This window comes from Hylobates moloch, unplaced genomic scaffold (genome assembly GCF_009828535.3).
Source record: "Hylobates moloch isolate HMO894 unplaced genomic scaffold, HMol_V3 SCAFFOLD_10, whole genome shotgun sequence".
NCBI classification, from domain to species: Eukaryota; Metazoa; Chordata; class Mammalia; order Primates; family Hylobatidae; genus Hylobates; species Hylobates moloch.
In genome coordinates this window covers 58,797,984-58,821,860 of record NW_026652285.1, presented here as the reverse complement: position 1 = coordinate 58,821,860, position 23,877 = coordinate 58,797,984, and the positions used below count along the sequence as shown (strand labels likewise).

Genomic DNA, 23,877 nt, shown 5'->3' with positions numbered 1-23,877 from the left:
TTTGGACAGAATTATTGAGCATCTTAGAGTCCTAGTCTTCTCTTAATTAGAGAGTAGGCTCCAGAAGGGCAAGAGTTTGCATTCAGTCAGGCAACCAGACAGACATATGTCTCAAACAGTATCTGGCACCTAGTAGATACATGGTAAATGCTTATTTAATAATCAATATGTAAAATGAGGATAATACGTGTGCTTCTTGATGCTAATTAAATAAGATAATAGGTAATTTAGCTCTTCAAATTGAAAATATTTTCTTCAGAGAACTGCATCGTTTATGAGAATTATTGCTGCTCAGTACAGGTCATAGCAGTTTTAAAAATGTTCTTTTTTGTATAAAAATAAGTATTTTAGAAATGACATGCATTCAGTGAGGCAAAAGTTCTTACTATATCAGTATAAACATAAGAGCAAATCTCTCATTGTAAGTTTTGTCCATAAATCCTATCCACATTTAATGTATTCATTGTGCTTGTTTTGTGCTTTAGCTTAAAAATAATGAGGAAGGTGATATGGCAGTAGTGATGTATTTTTAATTATAATTTTATTTACTTTTTGCTCATCTGTTTAAATGTGATGTGTTTTAATATATTTACTTTAAAACTTCTGTTTAGTTACACCATTCCAGAAGAGGGAGATATTTTGAAATTTAACTCCAAATTTGAGTCTGGGAATCTGCGCAAAGTAATTCAAATTAGAAAGTAAGTCACTTAAGATTTTCTCATTTTGTATGTGCACAGATATTTCCTAATTTTCATCAGATTTCTTTGTCTTCTATTTTCAGAAATGAATATGATCTTATTCTGAACTCAGACATAAACAGCAATCATTATCATCAGTGGTTTTACTTTGAAGTCAGTGGAATGCGGCCAGGTGTTGCTTACAGGTTTAACATCATTAACTGTGAAAAGTCCAACAGTCAGTTTAATTATGGTAAGACAATTTTCTTTCCCAATTGAGATGGCATGCAGGCATCTTAACTGTGGAAAAGAAGTTTTTTAAAAAAAATTATCAACTTTTAAAAAATGTTTCAGTGTCTTGTTTTCTCTAGTTCTCAAAATTCAGATATTATGCAACCTTTTTATAGGTCAAGCTTTTGTTGGTGAAAAAGAGTTACTCTTGTATAGGCAAGTCCTTTAAAATGTAATGATTGATTTCATCCAAATTGAATGGAACTAAAGGTTTATTATGTATACTCCGATGGTGACATCTGATTGTGTAATTTTTCTTCTTTAGCCTGTTAATATGGTATATTATGTTGATTGATTTTTGAATGTTGAATGAACCTTTTTTATTTGGAATAAACCCCACTTGGGATAAATCCCAAGTGGGATTTATTTATTAAGAAAAAAAGTGTGGAATAAACCCCACTTGGTCATTGTGTATTATAAATTGCTAATATTTTGTTAATAATTTTTTCATTTCTGCTAAAGAGGGATATTGGTCTATAGTTGTCTTTTTTTGTTTGTTTGTTTGGTACTGTATCTGCTTTTGGTATCATGGTATTCATGAAATGAGTTGGGAAGTGTTCCCTCCTCTTATTTGCTGGAAGCACTTGTGTACCATTGGTGTTAATTCTTAAACTTTGGTAGAATTCTGCAATGAAACCATCTGAATCTGGAGATTTCCTTTCTTGATAGTCTTTTAAGCTAGAAATGTAATTTTTTTTTTTTTTTTTTTTTTTTTGAGATGGAGTCTTGCTCTGTTACGCAAGTTGGAGTGCAGTGGTGTGATTGTGACCCACTGCAACCTCCACCTCTCAGGTTCACATGATTCCCCTGCCTCAGATCCCCCAAGCACTACAGGTGCATGCCACCATGCCTAGCTAATTTTTGTATTTTTAGTAGCGATGGGGTTTCACCATGTTGGCCAGGCTGGTCTTGAACTCCTGACCTCAAGTGATCTGCCCACCTTGGCTTCCCAAAGTGCTGGGATTGCAGGTGTGAGCCAATGCGCCCAGCTAGAAATTTAATTTCTTGAATAGTTTTAGGGCTATTCACATTATCTCTTTTATCTTGAGTGAGCTGTGGTAGTTTGTGCTTTTTAGGAATTGGTCCCTTTCTTCTAAGTTGTTAAATGTATGTGCAGGGTTGTTTGTAGTATTCTCTTATTATCCTTTTGATTTCTGCAGGGTCTGTATTGATAGCCCCTAATTAATTCCTGCTAATGATAATTTCTTCTCTTTTTTTCTTTGTCAGTCTAACTCTAGAGGTTTATTAGCTTTGTTGATTGTTTCGAAGAACTAGTGTTTTGTTTCACTGGTTTTCCCTACAATTTGTCTCATGAGATCGTTTAAAAAAAAAAACTCTGAGTTGTACCCACAAAAATCTTAAAAATATAGCCTCATTCAATGTTTTTGTGTTTAGTACTTTAATATATACAAAACTAAGGATTATTTGTAAGACACCTGGTAGTCAAACATTATGCCTGTGGAAAATGACATACTTGTATGAACTTAATATCAGCATTTTAAAATTGAAACATCAAGTTTCAAGTATTAATGTTATAATGGCAATCTTTTTGTGTAAAAGAAAAGAATTTTTTTCTGGCATACAAGAAAACTTACATTGGGGCTTGAGAAGAAACATATGTGTGACAAGTTACAAAATCTCCAAGGTCTCAATCATTTGTTGGAAAGATTGAAAAACTTTTAACAACTGAGACATGAAATGCTGTATCATCCATTTCATTTAAATCCTTTAAGTTGTTAAAAGCATGAATATGATAATGCTCTTTAAGGGGACATTTCTGAAAATTAAAGCTTTCAACAGTTGAAGAGATTGTTCCCAATTGTCATTATTTATGTGGAAAATAGGATATTGTATACTCTAGAATTACTTCACATGTATGAAAAAAAGCTTTAGTCAGATTCATTTATTTAATGCAATAATTGTAGGAAGACTAGGTAGCATAATACCTGGTTTAGTTATAAACACTTTTCTAAGATTTTTAAATGGCTTAAGTAACTAATTTTTAAGTGTTTATTCTTTTAAATATGTATATTTTGACTAAAAGTTCAGCGAGTATATTGATTTATGTGAATAGTGATAGGAATATTCTTGATGCAGTCTATTTCACATTCTTCTGTGATTTTCAACTACTAACTATGGAATGTGATATTTCTCAGAAATATGTTAACCTTAAACTTTCAATTAACTTTAAAAATTACCTTAATTGAAACTCAAAGTATTATTAAAATAAGTAAAGAAACCTAGTGATTTCCCTATTTAACTTGTAATGATGCTACATAATATTTTTAGAGGAGAACAATTAATTAAATTAATTTTATTGGTATGGTGGGTGCTCCTTATGAGTAAAATATAAAGACATATTTATTCCTGATATAATAGTCAATATAATTTTCAGAAATGCTACAAGTAGATTGCATTTTTACTAAGTATATTCACTTAAAATAGAACTCTTAACACTTTAAACTTTATTAAAAATATAACATTTTAAATTAAAAGTATACATTTTGGAGCAATGCTTCTCTGTTTCTTAAAAAAACCTATACCTTTATGTGATAGATAAAATAATTTCTCTAGTGTCATTTGAAATTTTAAAATGAATAAAATTCTGTAATTAAAACTAATTCAAAGCAGTGAGACAGATGGCTGCTTTATTTTTAAATTTCCTCTCCTTCTTCCCTCTTCTCCTTTGGATATTCTTGTATGTATATCACACTTTCCAAACTCACTATGTAGTGAACTTGGAAAACAGAATGGTGTTAAGAAAAAAATAAAACCATTGACAATGCATCATCCAGAGATAATCACTTTAACATTTGTTGCTTCTTACCAGCCTTTTTTATAATAGTGTATGATTTCTACTTACATATAGTTATGCATTTTTTTAAAAAAAGAAGACTCATAACCAATGCAATTTCATGTTCTGTATTTTAATCAAGTTTTATGTTATCAGCATTTTTTTCTGGTTATTAAATATTCCTGTGAAACATAGTTTTAAGAGACATCCAATGGAAGTACTGTAATTTATTTATCCAAACCTTTCTTTGTAAGACAGTTGTTTCTGATTACTTTCTATTTTAAATATCGCCGAGGTAAACGTTATTATACATAGATATTTGTATTTATAATTCATAGAAGTATCTGTATGCCAGGTACACATGCATGTTTTTCTGATGATAAAACAGTAGATATTTAATATGAGAAAGTAAGTAAATTAAAAACAGTTTAAAGGAAAAACTTTAGAAAGGGAGCATCCAAAAAAAACCATTGTTTAACATTTTATCTGTTCTTAAATTTATTCACATTCACATACATAATTTTAAAATTAAGTTTTACTCTTTTACAGATTTGGGATGAAAGCTCATGTGTAACACTACATTTTTTTAAACTGTACAATAATTTGTAAGAAAAAACTTTCCCCATGCCCATTAAATATTATTCAGCAGCATCGTTAGTAATGTCTGTGTAATATTCTATTGAGTAAGGTACAATAAATGACTTGAACCATAACAGATTGAAGATTTAAGTCTTTCTCCACATTTCAAAATTATAAGCTGTCTTGCAGTAGATACCCTTAATTATTTGTTTACATATATGTTTCTGATTATTGCCATGAATTCCTAGAAATTGAATTTCTCAAAGAGAATGAACATATGTTGCTGAAGACTAGGGAAAATGGGTACTACAGTGCTGGTGAAGTATTAAATTAGTTCAGCCTTTTTGAAGTGCATTTGATAGTGTGTTTTCAGTGTTTATATTTAACAGCATCCATCCGGATTTATTTTGGTATTTTCTGTGAATTGGGATTTAACTTAATCCTATTCTCAGTGGTTAAGTAGCTACAACTAAATTCATTCCTTCTCCAAAGAGTTTTAAAGTGTCGTTGATGAATTTATTGAATTGTTAGACATTTCACATTTAGAACTGCGTACCTGATCCACGAATGAAAGAAAGGTACGAAATATCATTCAGAAGCCATTAAACATTGTTGCTCTGTTTTGGCTGTTAAGACAATGGTCAGGTTAGTAAAACAGATTAGAACCTGATTGGTAAAATGCCACCATAACTTGCTTATAATTCCTCACTTTTTAAATTTGAATTCAATTATTTTGACTTCTTAGACATATGTCCCCATTGGTGTGAAACACCACAGTTCTTATAATCTATGGTCCTACATACACACTAATTATGTTTGGGGGTTTCTTGCTGCTCTAGTACCACTGTGTTTCTAATTTATTTTGACTTTAAAATATAGTCTAACATCCTGTAGTTATTTTCAAAAACAATTTACAGACTTTTCTACCTACTTTTTCTGAATAGTTTATTCTGAATATGATTCACAATAATTTTATCAAATACCAAAAATTTCCATTGGATTAAGTTTGTAGAATAGCTTGGGAGAGACAGAGTATTTTATATCCAGTCTTACTACTAAGGCACATGATGTTTTGTTTTGTTGATTCAAGTTTTTTTATGCCTTCACCTGTGTTTTTTAGTTTTCTTTTTGTAAGTTTTATATTTCTGTTTACCTTTGTTTCTGTTGTGAAAGAGTACTCCTATTTTCAAACATTACTTCTATTAAGAAAGCTATTGATTTTTATATATTTACTTGAAAATCAACCTTCTTGCTGAACTTTTTATTAGTTATTATAGTTTCTGAGTTGGTACTTTGGATTTTCTTGATACCTAGAATTTCTGTGATTCATAGCTATATTGTGTATCTTTCATTGTTTTTGAATAGAATTTTGACAATGTTTAAAATGGATACACTGGGCATCCTCGTATTTTATTTTAACTTCAGTGGGAATGTTGCTAGTATTTACATTAAGCATATCCTTGTTTTGAGATACATATTTTTCTATTTCTAAAAATAGAAATAAAGAATTTCTTTTTAAAAAAAAATCAGATATAAGAATTTTTTGCATTTATCAATGAATGTAATGTGACCATATTTAGTCTATAACCTTTGGATGTGTTGTATTATGTTAATAATATTCGTATTATTGAGCCACCCTTGGATTTTAAGAATAAGTCAGCTTGGCTGTGTGAATTGATCTTTTATGATACAGCTATTTTTGATTTGTTAAAATTTTGTTTAAAGGTTTTACATCATAAGTTAGACAAGTCAGTTTCCTTTTTTGAGAACTATCTTTGTCTAGTTTTGGAAGGAGGCTGATCTTACTTTGAACACTTAAATGTAAAGGCTTTTATTTCTGCACCCTATGTTCTGGAACAGTTTAAATAACATATGTTTTAATGAAATTTGCAAAAAATGTGCCTCTAAAACTGTCTGATTTTGTACCCTTTAATTGGGTGAGAGGGGGTGCTTTTGGACTTTTTCAGAGTTTTCTGTAACTCAGTCTAGATTAGTTTTTTATTTTTTGTTGAGGGAGTCTTGATAATTTGTATTATATATTTTTATGTAAGTGACATTTAGATTTTAAAAATTCAGTAGCAGAAATTTGTGTGCTATCTGCAGTATGTATATTTGCTTATTCTTTGGCTTAGTTTTTTCCAATTTTTTGATAATTAAAACTTAATTTTATTTTGTTGTTTTATAATTTTAAAAAGCTGATTTATTCATTATTTCTATTGGAATTTTTTATACTTATTAATTTCTCTCTTTACCTCTCTGCAGGTTGATTTTTTTTCTTTTTCTAATTTCTAGTATGTTTACCTAAATTTATTTTTGTCTGTTGATCAAAGTATTTAAGTTTCAAATTTTCTCTTGATTACAACTTCTGTATTCCCCTCTCAAATTTTAATATTAAGATCTCCTTGTTACTTTTTGTATTACTTGTATGTAATGTTGGTATCCTTTAGATTAGAATTATTTAGGCCAGAGTTTACATTTTAGTTGGTTGTATTATTTTTGTGAAGACTTTTCTCATTCTTTCAAATTTTAATCCATTTTGTTCACTGATGTGGAATTTATGATTTGCAGTAATTTTTTGTGGCTTAATATCTGGTCAGTTTTTGTGTTCATGGGCACTTGGAAAATAATATTCATTCTTTTTAGGCAACATAATGTAACATACATTGTTTAGTGAGGAGAAAAAAAAAAAAACTGTTTTTCTTCATCCTACTCACACTGCTTCCCACACTTCTGTGCCCAAATGTGTGGGGATTATTTTCTCCACACATTCCAGTTCTTCTACTCTCCAGACACCAACTGGGTGTCCTTCCTACAATTCAGTTATGATACAAACTACCTGGAGTTAGTGCAGACCTCAAGGATTAAGGACTCAGTCTCCCACGCCTGCCCCTCACTACAGATGCCAGTCAAAAGCAGTGGGTCCCCAGGTTACCATACTCTGACTTGATTACAAACAGGGAGTCCCATAACCCTCCTCACTTTGATAATTTGCTATGGTAGCTCACAGGACTCAGGGAAACACTGAATTACGATTCCCGGTTTATTATAGAGAATATGATTTAAGGATTCAGATGAACAGCCCGATGAACGGGTAGGTCCAGAAGGGTCCCGGGTACAGGAGCTTTTTTTCCCCATGGAGTTGGAGTGCACCACCCTTCTGGCATGTGGATGCATTCACCACTCAGAAGCTCTCTGAATCCCGTGCTTTGGAGATTTTTATGGAGGCTTCATCACGTTGATATGATTATTAACTCAGTTTACAGCTCCTTTCCTTTCCCTTGAGGATGGAGTTTGGGGCTGAAAGTTCCAAGCTTCTTATCATGGCTCGGTCTTTTTGGTGACCAATCCCCATCAAAGAGTACACCAAGAGCTGCCTCATTAGAACAGAAGTTGTTTCTATCACCAGGAAGTTCTAAGAGCTTTTTAGATCCTCTTTGTCAGGGAGTGGGGTCAAAGACCAAATATTAGAACAAAAGATGTTTCTGGCACCTCCATTGCTTAGGAAATGACAAGGGTTTTAGGAGCTCTGTGCCAGGAACTGGGGGGTAGAGACCAATATATATATAGAGAGATTTCTTATTATTTCATATTTGGCTGGGCACGGTGGCTTATGCCCGTAATGCCAGCACTCTGGGAGGCTGAGGTGGGTGGATCACAAGGTCAGGAATTTGAGACCAGCCTGACCAACATGGTGAAACCCCATCTTTACTAAAAATACAAAAAATTAGCCAGGCTTGGTGGCGCACACCTGTAATCCCAGCTACTCAGGAGGCTGAGGCAGGAGAATAGCTTGAACTCAGGAGGTGGAGGTTGCAGTGAGCTGAGATTGTGCTATTGCACTCCAGCCTAGGTGACAGAGTGAGACTCTGTCCCCCCAAAATATATTGTTTCATATTTAATATTATACATCTATTCAACTTTCTATATCCTTGTTTATTTTTTGTCTTCTCTGTCTACCTAAGACTTAAAAATACTTAACAGTCTTGAATTATGTTGTGTTTCTGTCAAGCCTTCATTTAAAAAATTTTTTTTTTATTTTCATGTGATGTTACTTGGCACATAGGATTTTGTAAGTTTTCCATGTTCCTTTTGCATATCCCTTTAATAGTATAAAATTATCACATTTATCTCATTCAGCATCTTTTGCCTTGAATTCTGTTTTTATATTGGTTTGAATTTGCTTGATATATGTTTGCTTTTTTTTTTTCATAAATAAGAGGTTGGATTTTGTTGTTTGATCATTTGTCTTTTAATAGACAAGTTTAACCTATTTAAAATTCTTACAATTGATGTGTTTGGGTTTTTATGCTTTCTATTTTTGTGCTTCTTTATTGTTTTATTTTTTATTTAGTGCGACACTTATTTTAGCTGTGGAATCCAAATGTAAAATGCAAAAAAAAAAAAAAGCCCCTAAACCACAAGATACAGATCACGAGGCATATTCTGCATTGGATTTTTCAGTCTTGCTCCATCTGCCTTAAGTTTAATAGAGATTCCTTCCAGATTCTGATGAGAAGTTGTCTATTGTGAGTTTTCTTCATATTTCCATGTATTCGTAAGTATTTAACTAGGAAGTTAGTAGAAGCTATGGGAGCTGTTTAGGTAGATGTAATATTTTATTAAACTTATCTTTAGATTTGTTAGGTCAGTACAACATAAAGCAAATCTTGGTTTGTCTTAACATGAACAGAATTAAAAGAAAGGGACCAGTATTTTGGTAAACTAGAATTTAACATTGTAAGCAATTATAACTAGCAATAATTCATTTTAAAGGTGGGGGCTTATGACCAAAGAAAGTATGTGCAGTGGAAACTTCTTCATCTGGAAGTATTTATTTAATTGTCATGCATGATTGAAATGAGGAAGTATCAGGAGAGTAGCTTATTGTCTGTAATTTTTTTTTTTTTGATTGGGGCGTGCTGGTTGGGGGACTATTTAAGTGTTGGATTCTAGAAAATGTGCCCAATAGAGGTTTTGTTCTTTGGCAGTGTCCGCAAAAAGGAACAGGCTGGCAGTTGCTTCTCTTTCAAGTTGTCCTTTTCTTGGAGCTTTTAAAAAGTGATTCTATTGAATACTTAGTGGTTTTCACAAGTGAATGATCTAAAAGTTAAGCAGTTTAAAAATATTCGTTTCATACTGTATTTTTAATTGTAAAGAGAATACTGCCTTTGAAATACTGAATTTGAGAATGTATGTCACTAAATAGTGCTGTGTCTGTTCAATCCATCACCCCCTCTTACCCACCCATTACTTGGAAGGGATTTGCTGAAATTACCACTAGATGGCAGTCTTGCATTTTAGTGACTTGGAGCTTCAGTACCAAGCTTCTCTTTCACTTTCTCTCCATCTTTGTTTCTCTCAGATTTTTGAGGATTTTCAACTGCCTTCTTACATAAATTGAACATGTTTGGAACCAGGCAATAAAGTACAATTTTGGAGTCTAGTCTGTAGCATTCTCACCGCTTTGCCCACGTTAGTTAATTCAAGTCTCCTCTGCCTCCCTAGAATGGATTAGTCCCCCTGACAAATGTTCCTCATACATTTTTACCTTTTGGGGTGCTCTTTACAGTTTAATATTATTTAGGTGTGTGGCTTTCCTACATTTCCTTTTTCTCTTTGTAATTAGTATTATACATTGAGGTACTTTGAGACTATCTAAATATCTTGTTTCTTCTCAAGCTTTTAATGTATTATTATCAGGATAGACTGGGTTTCCTGTTTGACTCAATGAGTTATAATTTGTTGCTATCATTATTTATTTTGTTATTCAAATTGTCCAGGATTTGGCCAGTGGGATACCATTCATGCTGGTGTGTGTGCCCTTTTGAGATATTCCTATCATTCCTTATGGGTGCCCTTGCTTTTTGGCACAACAAGGCCCATCTTGCTTTTCTCTGCCCCTGAATGAAATCTGCTATTTCTTCAGAGTGCCGTTTTACTTTAGTAGTGAATGGTGTTTAAAAACCAAGATCTGGCCGGGCGCGGTGGCTCACGTCTGTAATCCCAGCACTTTGGGAGGCCAAGGCAGTCGGATCACCAGGTCAAGAGTTCGAGACTAGCCTGGTCAACATGGTGAAACCCCGTCTCTACTAAAAATACAAAAATTAGCCAGGTGTGGTGGCACATGCCTGTAATCCCAGCTACCTGGGAGGCTGAGGCAGGAGAATCACTTGAACCTGGGAGGTGGAGGTTGCAGTGAGCCAAGATCACGCCATTGCACTCCAGCCTGGGCAACAAGAGAGAAACTCCGTCTCAAAAAAAAAAAGAAAAAAAGAAAAAAAGAAATTTTCTTAAAAACCAAGATCTGTACACTTCGTATACACATTGCTATTGGGTTATTACTGTTTACAAACTATCTCAATGCACAATTAGGGAGTATATTTAATACATACATAATATTTACACAGAAATTCACATTTGTAGTGCTTTCCATATTCGTATGTACATGTTTATGTATGTGTGTATATAATCACACGAACACACACATATGCTCCATGAGATTATACTTATACCTTAACTTTCAAGCAAATAACACAGGCTTTATTCTTGTTTTCTTTCCATATTTACAACTTTCTTCTCCAACATAGATAATTTTGGGCCCCATTATCCGTAATATATTAACTTGTTTGATCACTTCCAGTTTATGTAACAATCTCCCTGTTGTCTATTTGGACAGATGCCTTCCTCCACCCTATTGAGGGTCTGATATCCCAAATCAGTCTTCCTTCCATCCTCCTGCATGGGTTCCCTCCCTGTTTGTTTTTTCATTTTGTTTGTAATTTCTAGTTTTAGTACACGGTGATCAGAGAGTTTGTAGTATTTCTATTTTGTGAAATTTGCTGTTGTTTTCCCTGTGATATAACATATTATCAGTTTTTATGAATGTATTGTGCTATTGAGAAGATATATTACTTGTATCTTCTTATATTATATCTTAATATATTATCAGCAAATTCCAAGCAAAGAAGATATCTTTGCTTGAAATTTGCTGATAATATATTGTCATATGTATTATCAATTTTTACAAATGTATCATGTGCTGTTGAGAAGATAATAAAGAATATATCTTTGTCATAGAAGAAGATATATTTTTCATCTGTTTCAGGATGAGACATTTGACATTTAGGTGTAAAAATTGCCACATTGATTATGTTATTTGGTTCTCTATATTTTGTTTTCTTGTTCAATTGTTCTATCTTATTCTGAGAGTGGTGTTTTGAAGACTATCAATAGTATGTCCCTGTCGATTTCTGCTTATATCTCCTGTAGTTTCTGCTTTATGTAGGAGGTTGATCTTATCAGATGCATTGATATTAAGTATTATTATATTTTTATTACGAATTGTGACTTTGTCATTATAAAATTCCTTTTTCTCATTAAATATTTTTTGTTCTAAAATCTACTTTAAGGATTTCAACCCCGATTTTATTGTTCCATCTATCCTCTATATCTTTGCTCATTTTACCATTTATAAACAATTTAAAGTTTGTTATATTCTGTCTTCTAGTAATGCCGAAGGCCTGGGTCATGTGTGGTTTTATATGTGCTACTTACCGAATTTATTGATTTCTTCTTAAGTTGGGATGAAAAATCAAATTCTGAGACTGGAGGATAATGGCAGCCACCTGAATCTGAATCTGAAATTGCAGCTGTAATACTAGACATGTTAGAAGCATGTATTTCTTTCTACGTAGAGTCATTGGGTGTAAATAACATGCAGCTTACGATAAGTGCCTTCAGGTTTATTAGAGCTCCACTTTAAACTTTTCTTGTTCTCCTCATCTGTTAAATGAGGGTGTTAACATCAACTCCAACATTTTACAAATCTGTGATTTATAGTACATTAATGATTATGACCTAAAACATCTCATCTTTCTTTGTATTTGCACATAGTATTAACCATGTTCTCAATAAAACTTTGGCCTTTACATGGATATTATTAGGGGCTAGTGCCATTGGATGTTACTCTGGCAGTTGAATATTTTGATTATCTATATTTGAGGCAAAAAATTGACAGTTCTAAGCACACTTGTTTTATGTACATGAAGGTTTATCCTTTCGCTAATGAACAAATCTTGCTCAGATATAGGCTTTCTATTACTATATCAGGTTGAATAGACTGGTTTATTGAGTCTGAGTTTACCTCATTTGATTGATTCTTGCTGGGGCATCTTACTTTGTCCAAATGGTTTTTGTTACAGTCAGAATATCCAAATATAGCTAACTTCACTGTGACCAACATTTAATATGATTGTTTTAAATGTGATATGAGAATACATTGTTTTAAATGTAATGTAAGAATAATTGCTTTTTATAACATTAGAACACATGAGACAAATCTAAAGTGCCCTTTGACCTCAACTTGAACCTTTCACTACTTTATATAGTTAAATTTTAAAAATTGATACATAATATTTGCACATATTTATGGGGTATATGTGATATTTTGTTACATGTATAGAATGTGTAACAATCAAGTAAGGGTATTTAGGATATCCATCACCTTGATGATTTATCATTTCCATATGTTAGGAATATTTTAAGTCCTCTCATCTAGCCATTTTGAAATATACAATATATTGTTACTGATAGTCACCCGACTCTGCTATAGAACATTAAAACTTATTTCTTTTCTTGAACTATATATTTACACTCATTAACCAACCTCTCTTCATCCCCCTTATCCCTCCCACACACCCTTCTCAGCTTTTGTATCTATTATTTTACTTTCTACTTCCATGAGATCAGCTTTTTTACCTACCACATATGAGTGAGAACATGCAATATTTGTCTTTCTATGCCTGGTTTATTTCACTTGACATAAAGACTTCCAGTTCCATCCATGTTGCTGCAAAGGACATGATTTCATTTTTTATGGCCACATTGTATTTCATTGTGTATATATATCATTTTCTGTATTCATTCATCCATTGATGGATGCTGAGGTTGATTCATGTCTTTGCTATTGTGAATAGTGCTACAATAAACATGGGGTGGGTGTAGGTATCCTTTCAGTATACTGATTTCCTTTACTTCGGATAAATACCCAGTAGTGGGATTGCTGGATCTTACATTGTTTTATTTTTAGTTTTTTGAGAAGTTTCTGTACTGTTTTCCATAGTGACTACACTAATTTACGTTCCCACCAACAGTGTGTAAGAGTTCTCTTTTCTCCACATCCTCACTAACATCTGTTGTTTTTTTTTTTCTCTTTTTAATAATCGCCACTTTAACTGGGGTAAGATGGTATCTCATTGTAGTTTGATTTGCATTTCCCTGATGGTTAGTGATGTTGAACATTTTTTCATATGCCTGTTGGCCATTTGTGTATCTTCTTTTTGAGAAATGTCTATGTCCTTTGCCTACTTTTTAATGAGATTATTATTATTATTTTTTACTATTGAGTTGTTTGAGTTCCTTGTATATTTTGGATGCTAATCCCTTGTCGGATAGATAGTTTGTAAATATTTTCTCCCATTCGACAGGTTGTTTCTTCACCCTGTTGATTGTTTCCTTTTATTGGAGAGTTTGGTCAAGTTACATTCATTGTTATTGGTAGTTAAGGACTTACTCCTGCCATTTTGTTGTTTTCCAATTGTTTTGTGGTCCTCTCTTCTTTCCCTCTTTCTTTCCTATCTTCCCTTTAGTGAAGGTTATTTTCTCAGGTGATATTTTTAATTTCTCTTTTTATTTTCTGTGTATCTGTTGTAGGTTTTTTGAGATTACTGTGAGGCTTGCAGATAACATCTTGTAACCCATTATTTTAAACTGATGACAACATGGATTGTAAAAACAAACAGATTAACAAACAAGCAAAAAGGAAACTAATAAAAACTATAATTTCATCCCTCCTCACTTTTTGACTTTTTGTTGTTTCTGTTTATATCTTACTATTCTATGCCTTGAAAAGTTTTATCATTATTTTTGATAGGTTCATCTTTTTGTCTTTCTACTCAACATATGAGTAATTTACTTACCACAATTACAGTATTATAATATTCTGTGTATTTCTGTGTAGTTATTATTACCATTGAATTTTGTACTTTCTGATGATTTCTTATTGCTCATTAATGTCCTTTTCTTTTAGAATGAAGAACTCCCTTTAGCGTCTCTTGTAGGACAGGTCTTTGATGTTGATGAATTCCCTCAGCTTTTTTTTTTCTGGGGAAGTCTTTATTTCTCCTTCATGTTTGAAGGATATTTTCAATGGATGTACTTACTATTCTAGGATCAAAGGCTTTTTTCCTTCAGTGCTTTAAATATGGCATGCCACTTTCTCCTGACCTGTAAGGTTTCTACTGAAAAGTCTGCTACCAGTTATATTGGAGTTCCTTTGCATGTTATTTGTTTCTTTTCTCTTGCTGCTTTTAGGATCCTTTCTTTATCCTTGACCTTCAGGAGTTTGATTATTAAATGGCTGGAAGTAGTCTTGGGGTTAAATCTGCATGGTGTTCTATAGCCTTCTTGTACTTGAATGTTGATATCTTTCTCTAGGTTTGGAAAGTTCTCTGATATTATCCCTTTGAATAAACTTTTTACCTTATCTCTTTCTCTACCTCCTCTTTAAGGCCAATAACTCTTAAATTTGTCCTTTCGAAGATATTGAAGTATTCCTCGATATTGTAGGCATACTTCATTTTATTCTTTTTTTTTCTTTTGTCTTCTCTGTGTGTTTTCAAATAGCCTGTCTTCAGGCTCACTAATTCTTTCTTCTACTTGATCAATTCTGCTGCTGAGAGACTATAATGCATTCTTCAGTATGTCAGTTGAACTTTTCAGTGCCATAATTTCTGCTTGATTTTTAACAATTATTTCAGTCTCTTGGTTAAATGCATCTCAGAGGATTCTGAATTCCTTCTCTCTGTTATCTTCAATTTCACTGAGCTTCCTCAAAACATCTAGTTTGAATTCTCTGTCTGAAAGATCACATATTTCTGTTTCTCCAGGTCCCTGGTGCCTTAGTTCAGTTGGTGAGGTCATGTTTTCCTGGATGGTCTTGATGCTTGCGGATGTTCATTGGTGTTTGGGCATTGAAGAGCTAGGTATTTATTGTAGTCTTCAGAGTCTGGGCTTATTTGTACCATCTTTCTTGGGAAGGGTTTCCAGATATTCAAAGGGAATTGAGTGTTGTGATCTAAATCTTTGGTCACTGCAGCCATATCTGCATTAGGGGGGACCCAAGTCCGGTAACACTGTGACTCTTGCAGACTTATAGAAATACCACCTTTGTGGCCAACTGTGAGATACAAGATAATTTCTTGGATTATCAGGCAGAGGCTCTTGTTCTCTTCATTTACTTTCTCCCAAACAAACAGAGTCTGTCTCTCTGTGCTGAGTTGCCTGGAGCTAGGGGAGAGATGATTCAAGCAACCCTGTGGCCACCACTGCTGGTACTATACTGGGTCAGACACAAAGCCAGCATAGCACTGGGTCCTGCCCAAGGCCCGTGGCAACCACTGCCTAGCTACTGCTGATGTGTTCACTCAAGGCCCAAGGGCTTTCCAGCCGGGCTTGTGTCCTACCCTTCAGGGCAACGAACTTCCCTTAGCCCAGGGCAGGTTCCAGAATGCTGTACAGGATTCAGGGCCTAGAGTCGGGAATGTTAGGAATCTACTTGGTGTTCTGTTCTACTGCAGCTAAGCTGGCACCCAAACTGCAAAACAAAGTTCTTCCCACTCTTCCATCTCTTTTCTTCATGCAGAAGTCTTTTCCCATATCCATCACCATCCCAGGCCTGCGTTGAGCACTGCCTGGCTCCTGCCGACGTTCCCTCAAAGCACAAGGTCTCTTCAGTCAGCTTGTGGTGAATGCTGTCAGGCCTGGGTCTCTCCCTTCAGGGCAGCAGGCTCCTCTCTGGCCCGGGGCAGGTCCAGAAATGCTGTGCAGAAGCCAAGGCCTGAAATCGGGGACCCTAGGAGCCCTCTTGGTACTGTTGTCAAGCTGGTGACCAAGCTGCAAGACAAAATCCCCTTTACTCTTCTCTCTCCTTTCCTTGAGCAAAAGTATTACCTCCCTGTGGCCACCCCCTGAAGCCAGCATGGCTCTATGTCTCACCCAAGGCTTGCAGTGAGAACTGCCTGGCTACCACTGATGTTTATTCAAGGTCCAAGGGCTCTTTAGCCAGCAGGCAATGAATCCTGCCAGGACTGGGTTGTTCCCTTCAAGGCAGTGGGTTCCCTTCTGGCCCAGGGTGTGTTTAGAAATGTCACCTGGGGCCTGGGGCCTGTAATGGTGGCCTCGGGACTCTGCCTGGTACCCTGTTTTACTGTGGCTGAGTTGGTATCCAAGTTACAAGACAAAGACCTTTTTATTCTCCCGTCTCCGCTCTCAAGCGGAAAGAAGGAGTCTCTCCTAGACCTACAAGCTGTGCTTCCTGCGGTTGGGGGAGGGCTGATGTGAGTGCTCCCTTGGCTGCTCTGATTGGTGTCTCACTGGGTCACATGCAGCCCACATTCACTGGCTCTGAGCCCGGCACAGCACCAGGACTTGTCCAGAATTTCAGTTCTGTGACCTAGACTGCCTTTCAAGTTTATTTAGGACGCCAGAGTGCCTTAGCCTGCGGTGGTGGGGCTAGCCGGAACTCAGGTTCTGACAGCTGGGATGGGCAATTCCCATCCGGCTAGGTCAGTCTAAATACTCCCTTCGTGAACACCGGCTGAGTTCTGCCTAGTGTTGCCTTCTGCTGTGACATTAACAGCACTGAGTTCCAATGCAAAGTCCCACAGTCACTGCATGTTCTCTCCCTGAAGCACACAGATTCTCTGCTCCATGTGGCCACTGCTGCTGGACTGCGGGAGTGGTGTGAGCAATTCCAGATTGTCTTTCCTACCGTCTTCAGTGCATTTCCTTGGTATGATTGCTCACCTGATTTTTGGTTTTTAAAAAGGTGCTTTCTTGCATGGATAGTTGTTCAATTTGGTGTTCCTATTGTGGGGCGTGGAGTGGGGGTCGGTGATCACTGGAGGCTTCTGTTTGGCCATCTTGTTCTGCCTCTCAGCTGTTTATTTTGTTAAATAGGTTTACTTTCCCTCACATCTTCTCTTTGCTTCCTGGAACACCAAAAAATTGAATATGTGTTTGCTTTATGGTGTGCCATATGTCATGTAGGCTTTGTTCATTCTTTTTTATTCTTTTTTTCTTTATTTGTGTCTGTCTGGGTTATTTGAAAACACCTGTCTTTAAGTTCTGAAATTCTGTTGTCTGCTTTAGTCTATTGTCAAAGCTCTCTAATATATTTTTTTCTATCATTCAGTGAATATTCTTCAGTTCCAGTATTTGTTTACTTTTTAAAAAATGATATCTGTTTTGTTGGTAAATTTCTCACTTATCATCTGAATTGTTTTTCTGATTTCTTTGTATTGTTTATCTGTGTTCTCTTGTATCTCACTGAGCTTCTTTGATACCATTATTTTAAGTTACTTTTCCAGCATTTCATGTATTTCTTTCTCATTGGAATCTGTTGCTGGAGAATTATTGATTGCTTTGGAGGTGTCATATTTTCTTGTTTTTTCGTGTTTCTTGTGTCCTTACGTTATTATTGGCACATCTGGTATAACAGTCACATCTTCCAATTTTTTTAATTTACTTTCATGGGGAGGACTTTTTTCTGAAGGCATGTCTATGATATTGGCTGGATAGGGCACTGTGGCTTTGATTCTGGGTGGATGCAGTAATGTGGCTCCTGTAATTTCTTCAGTGGCTTAGGGTATGGTTGTTAGTGGTGGCTGTGGTGAAATTTGCTGAGAATGAGGATGCCAGGTCGGCCATTCCTTGGGCACCAGTGGTGGCAACAGCAGGCCAAAGATTCCTGTCCTTAGGACCCAGCATGACTGTGGGTCTAAGTGTGCCAGTTCTTGGGCCCGCATGCAGCTTTCTCAGATGCTGGCAGTTGCAGCTTTGGGCCAGAGAGGTGGGTGGGTCCTTTGGCTCCTGAGCAGCAGGCATAGTATGAGCAATGGGAGGATCAGTGGTGGGACAACTCTTTGCCTCCTAAGCAGTCTGTGCTAGTGTTGGTGGTGGCTGCGACAGGCTGGGTGGTCCAATCCCCAGACCCGCAGGTAGTGTGTGGGGGTGTGTGCCAGCTGCAGTAGTAGTGGCAGGCGAGGTGGCCCATCCTCAGACCTCTGGGAGGAGTGCTCGGGTGTCAGCAGTGGTTGACATGGCTGAGTGATCCCTAGGCTCCCAGGTATGCTCTGGTGTTGGGGATGGTGGGGGAGCCAGGCCAGGCAGGCCTGTCCTCAAGCTCCTCACGTGATTTATAGGGGCTCTGGCTGTAACGAGGACAGCTGGGGTGATCCCTAGGCTCGCCTTAGAGTGTTTGAGTGGGGGCAGCAGCAGTGCTGGTGGGCTGGGGAAGTCTGCCCTCAGGGTGCTTGCAAATGCACCCCAGCCCTGCTGCTAGGGATTGATGTGCTGCTATCAGTGGCAGCAACTGCAGGCAGGTGGCTGGGGAGTGTATGCCTCAGCCCCAGGCGACAGCTGGGGACCTGGGAGCCTGTTTGCAGGGTGTGTGTTAATGTAGGGTGACCACACTGCCAAGGGCAATGGAGTTGCTGCCAGGGGCTTTTGCTTTGGCCCCAGTGGCAGCGATCAGCAGTGGTGGTGGCTGCGGGTAGGGGAGCCTGTCCTCTGGGCACGTGCAAATGCATGATAGCTTGCTGCTGGGAAGTGGGGTCTCTGCCAGTGACTGTTGCTTAGGTTTCAGTGGCAGCAGCCTGTGGCATTGGTGGCTGTGGGTTGGGGAGGCAGGGGCTGTTGGGCCTCGGGGCGGGATGCAGTTGAGTGGGGGCTGGGTTCTCAAAACCATGCCAATACTGCTGCTGCTTAGGTCACACCCTGTGTGAGCCCACTCTCTGGAGCAATACCTTCGTGCAGTCTCGAAGCAGCTCCCTGTGTTAGTCTCAGGACCTGTGAGGATGGAGGGTCTCCCGGCTGGCTAGGATTGGAGGAGTCTGTAGTGTGGAGGTGGACCCCTGAGAATCTCACTTACCCTTTTCCTGTACTGGGAAGCCTCCCTGGGCTCCCGGCCAAGTAGCCTGCCTGCCTTCCCTCTCCTTCCTTGTCTTAGGTATTCTCGTTACTTCTCTGTTGAGTTTCAGTATTCTGTCTTAGATGATCTATTTTAAGGGTGATTATCTACTCACTATTTTGTTGCTTCTTTGTGGAGCAGGTTAAGTGCCAGATGCCTCTAGTCAGCCATCTTGAAGCCCCTCCTCTGTCTTCTGTGGTCACTATTGAAACTATTAGAATGAGTTTTGTGTTATGGTGAGTTTTATGTGAGTGGGGGGGGGGGGGGGCAAAACTTCAGATTGAAGTGGCTCACTGAGTCCCAGGAAGTGATCAGGAAGGAAGACTTATTTTATATGTACCAGTGAAATTTCTGAGTTTCAAGTATAAAGAGAAAATTTTAACATGTTTCTTTAAAAGAATAGGTTACTTAAAAGGAAATAATGATAATAATAATAATACCAGTAGCTAACATTCATTGAATATTTATCACATGCCAGGCCTTGTTCAAGTGCTAACACGTGATATTTTCCATCCACACAACAAACAACCCAGTGAGGTTGTCACCCTCACATCACAGAAGAGAAAATGGGGGCATAGAGTGGTTAATAGTCTGGCCAGGATCATGCATCTGGTATGTGGTGAAGTTGGAATTCAAACCTAGGAAGTTTGGTTGCAGATTGCATGCTCTTAATCACTGTATTTTTCTGCATATATAAAAAATTAAACTAGTATTGGACTGCTCATCTGTAGCACTGGAAGCCAGTGGACATCCAAATGTCTTTTGAAGAATCTGTAAATTGTTTGTCACTGCCAACAAACTGCATGTCAGTGTTTATAAGAATTCAGAAAATATACAGAGTGAAGGTCTGTCTCAAAAACAATGATTCAGAAAATATGCTATCGGATCTCTCTCTGAACAAAATGAGTAAAAGGTCTCAAGACAGAAGTATTGGGACTTATAAAACGTGTTAACCAAAAATATTCTAAGGGGGGTAATGTAGGAGAAGTGAAAATTAACTTGTCTCAGTGGGATGGCTTAGTTACTTCATTTAATATAGTGTTAGAAAAATATCAATCATGACTATGAGGGTGGAAAAGTAGAATTGAAAAGCATGATAGAAAGCTTCCAAATTAAGGAAGAAAAGAAAATGTGGAGCAATGCCACGAAACCAATAAAAATAAAATGGTAAGGAAGAACAAAAAAAGCATTTGTTGGTATCAGAAGTAGAAAATAAGATAGAGGGAATACAATGAAATGTATATCCGTCATCACCAACTATGAATAAATTGTGAAGTACCCTCAAAAGGTCAGAGATTGAAAGTAACACAGTTTAGTGGGATCTCTCTCTCCCTCTCTCCCTCTCTCACCTGCTCCCCACCGTGTGTGTGTGTGTGTGTGTGTGTGTGTGTGTGTATGTATGTGTGTGTGTGTGTTCAGTGACAAGGTTGAAAATGAATGGACGAAGATAAACTAGGCAAATGAAATTAAAATAAAGCAAAAGTGGTTAATATTAGTGTCAGTCAGCCGGGTACGGTGGCTCACGCCTGTAATCCCAGCACTCTGGGAGGCCGAGGCAGGCAGATCACCTGAGGTCAGGAGTTCGAGACCAGCCATGGCAACATAGTGAAACCCCATCTCCACCAAAAAATACAAAAATTAACTGGGCACGGTGGCATGCGCCTGTAGTCCCCAGCTACTCGGGAGGCTGAGGCAGGAGAATCACTTGAACCCGGGAGGTGGAGGCTGCAGTGAGCTGAGATCGTGCCATTGCACTCCAGCCTGGGCAACAGAGCGAGACTCCATCTTGGAAAATAATAATAATAAAAAAAAAATGATGTCAGACTAAAACATCAAGGTCAAAAACACTGACTTGCATAGAGGCAGATATTTTGTATTTACAAGTTGCAATCCTTGGAGATGCTGTAAACCTTTATACAGCACAGCAGCCCTGGCCACATGGCACCTATATAAGCAGGGCAAAAAGCTCCAGGAAATGCAACTTGATTAGAAAACATTTATGAAAATTTAAAGTACTCCTTTCAGAATTTGACATATCAAGAAGACAAAAATAAGTAAGGCTATAGAGAATTTGAGTAATATAATCAACAAGCTTGATTTTTTGATTTACTAGGATCCCATTTGAAACCCTAAACGGAGATGCGAGATACAAGAAAAAGTGGTACTAATCTGGGAGTCCAGTGAAAAGAAATAACAGGATGAAATCAGATTTCCTAGAAAGCAACTCATCCAAATTAGAATTATAAGTTAGTGGTATCCTGGAAATACACTTTAAAAAAAGTGGACTGGATTCTAAGAAATGATATAACATGATAAAGAAACTGAAAACTTAGAGACATTAGGAGGGAGAGAGAGAGAGAGAGAGAAATACCAAAAGCGATGAGAGAGAGAGAAATACCAAAAGCAATGAGGAAAAAGTGAGATTCTGAAGAGGCCATATAGCTGTTGAAGGGAAATTTTAAAAAATATGTTTATTAATAAGTTACCATATTGACATGGTATTCCAGCTGCATTTTATTTATCCTTTAAAGAATAGATGGTGCTTTTATTATTTATTCTACTAAATGATGGACAGTTTTAAAATTTAGTTTTCTGAAGCTAGTATTATCTTACCAATACTTGGTAAAAGTAAATTGAAATAAGAAAGATCATCTTAAGAACTTAGATGGAAAAATTCTAAATATTAGCTAACTTAGTCACATAGTATTAAAAGAGTAGCATTTTCTTAGAATGCAAAGATAGTTCAATGATAGGAAACCTATCAACGTAATTTATTGCATCAGCAGTTTAAAGGAGAAAAGCCATCTGATTCTATTATTAGATGTTGAAAAGGCATTTGATGAAGTAATTAAAACTGAAGTATAATAAAAATTAAGGTGAAACCACTCAAGTTATGGGAATAATAATAGCATTTACCACCTAAGTGTGGTTGTAAGGATTTAATTACTTAATACATGTAAAAACCGTTAGAGCAGTGTTTCACATATAGAAATTATTCATTGTTAGCTATTTTTATGACTTAAACATGACAAAGTTGATTTGCAAAAAAGTGGCGAATATTACATGGAATGGCAAAACATTTTGGCTCAAGTCATGAAAAAGAATTGTTTGTTTTTACCACTATATTCAGCATAATTTTTTTGAGGTTTCATTTATCTAAATGTAGTAAGAGTAGAAAATGAAATAAATGATATAAATACTAGAGAGGAGATAAAATATTTTAATCATATTACTGGAAAATCCATGAGACTACTAAAAAACTGTTACAATTAGTGAGTTTATTTGATAATGTGAATGTTAAGATAAATACAAAAAAAAAATGAATAGTGCTTCATTGTTGGAATGACCAGTCAGAAATGGAAAGGGAAGAAAGAATCTTATAAAAATACTCACAGGTAAGTTTAATAAAATTATTCTGTACCAGGAAAAAAAAATGACTGTCCTTAAGTTAGAATTTAAGGCAAGTCAAACCAGATCTCAATAAAAATTGTCAGCCTTTCTATAATTAACATGAATTTAGTTCAGTTCCGTTTAGAAACCTAGTATATCATTTAGAAATTAGGTAAGATGATTTTAAAGTTCATGTAGAAAATACATTTCTAGAATACCCAAGAAAATATACTTTATATTTTTGAATCCCTCTTCCTTTTCTCTCCTACAAACACATATATGTATGGAGAAGAGTGGGGAAGAAAGCAAACATGCCATTTTGGTGGTGTTTTCCCATGAATTTCAGTGTAGATGGAAATCCATGGAGAGTTAGAGGGGTGATTGTACATTATGTCTTTACATATGTTTTGGCTGTTTCACTTTTTATAAGGAATATGTTATCTTTAATTGATTTCATGTAGAAAATTTAATAGAAAAGAGTTTAATGACTTCTCACTCTAAAGTTGTAATCCTGTATTATTAAACTAAAAAAAGCATATCTTTGGTTGACTTGGAATGTTTAAGAACCGCATCAGATTTTTAAAATACATACTAAAAAACTGAAATGTAATTTATTTCTGCTTTCCTGAATGTTTGGTGCGTTCTACAAAGGCAAGATTAATTTTTAATTCAAAAATTCTGAAAATAATTTTGTCTCTTTTTTTCTCTCTTTCAAAGGTATGCAACCACTCATGTACTCAGTTCAGGAAGCATTAAATGCCAGACCATGGTGGATTCGTATGGGGACTGACATTTGTTACTATAAGTAAGTATTTTAAGAATATTAATAGAACGTCAGCTTACAGAAGGCAGTATTAAGTCATCCTGTTTCAGTGTAAAAGGAAACAGTAGTTATTATTGCATACTTTAAATTGTGGTGCTATGCTTTAGTAATTCTAAAGAGTCCTTTTGAACTTGAGATCCACTTATGGAGTGTATATAGTAGAAGTAAAATGTGTTGTATAGGCAGACAAACTTAGGTCCAGGCTGTGTCTCCACCACTTAGAGAGTTATGTGTCCTCAGCTTTTCCAGCTTTAAAACTCTGGAAACTTTATTGAATAAAACTGAAAATAGAAAT

General features: G+C 36.1%; 1 protein-coding gene across 7 annotated transcripts in view; it reads left to right on the top strand.

Annotated features, from left to right (window-relative positions):
• Positions 1-23,877, top strand: part of AGTPBP1 (ATP/GTP binding carboxypeptidase 1) — a 202,615-nt gene that overhangs the window by 127,826 nt on the left and 50,912 nt on the right. For all 7 annotated transcript variants that reach the window (XM_032164426.1, XM_032164425.1, XM_032164424.2 and 4 more), the window contains 3 exons: positions 612-698; positions 782-930; positions 23,477-23,564. In XM_032164426.1, coding sequence (XP_032020317.1) covers positions 612-698; positions 782-930; positions 23,477-23,564 — 324 coding nt within the window. The remainder of the gene's footprint in view (positions 1-611; positions 699-781; positions 931-23,476; positions 23,565-23,877) is intronic.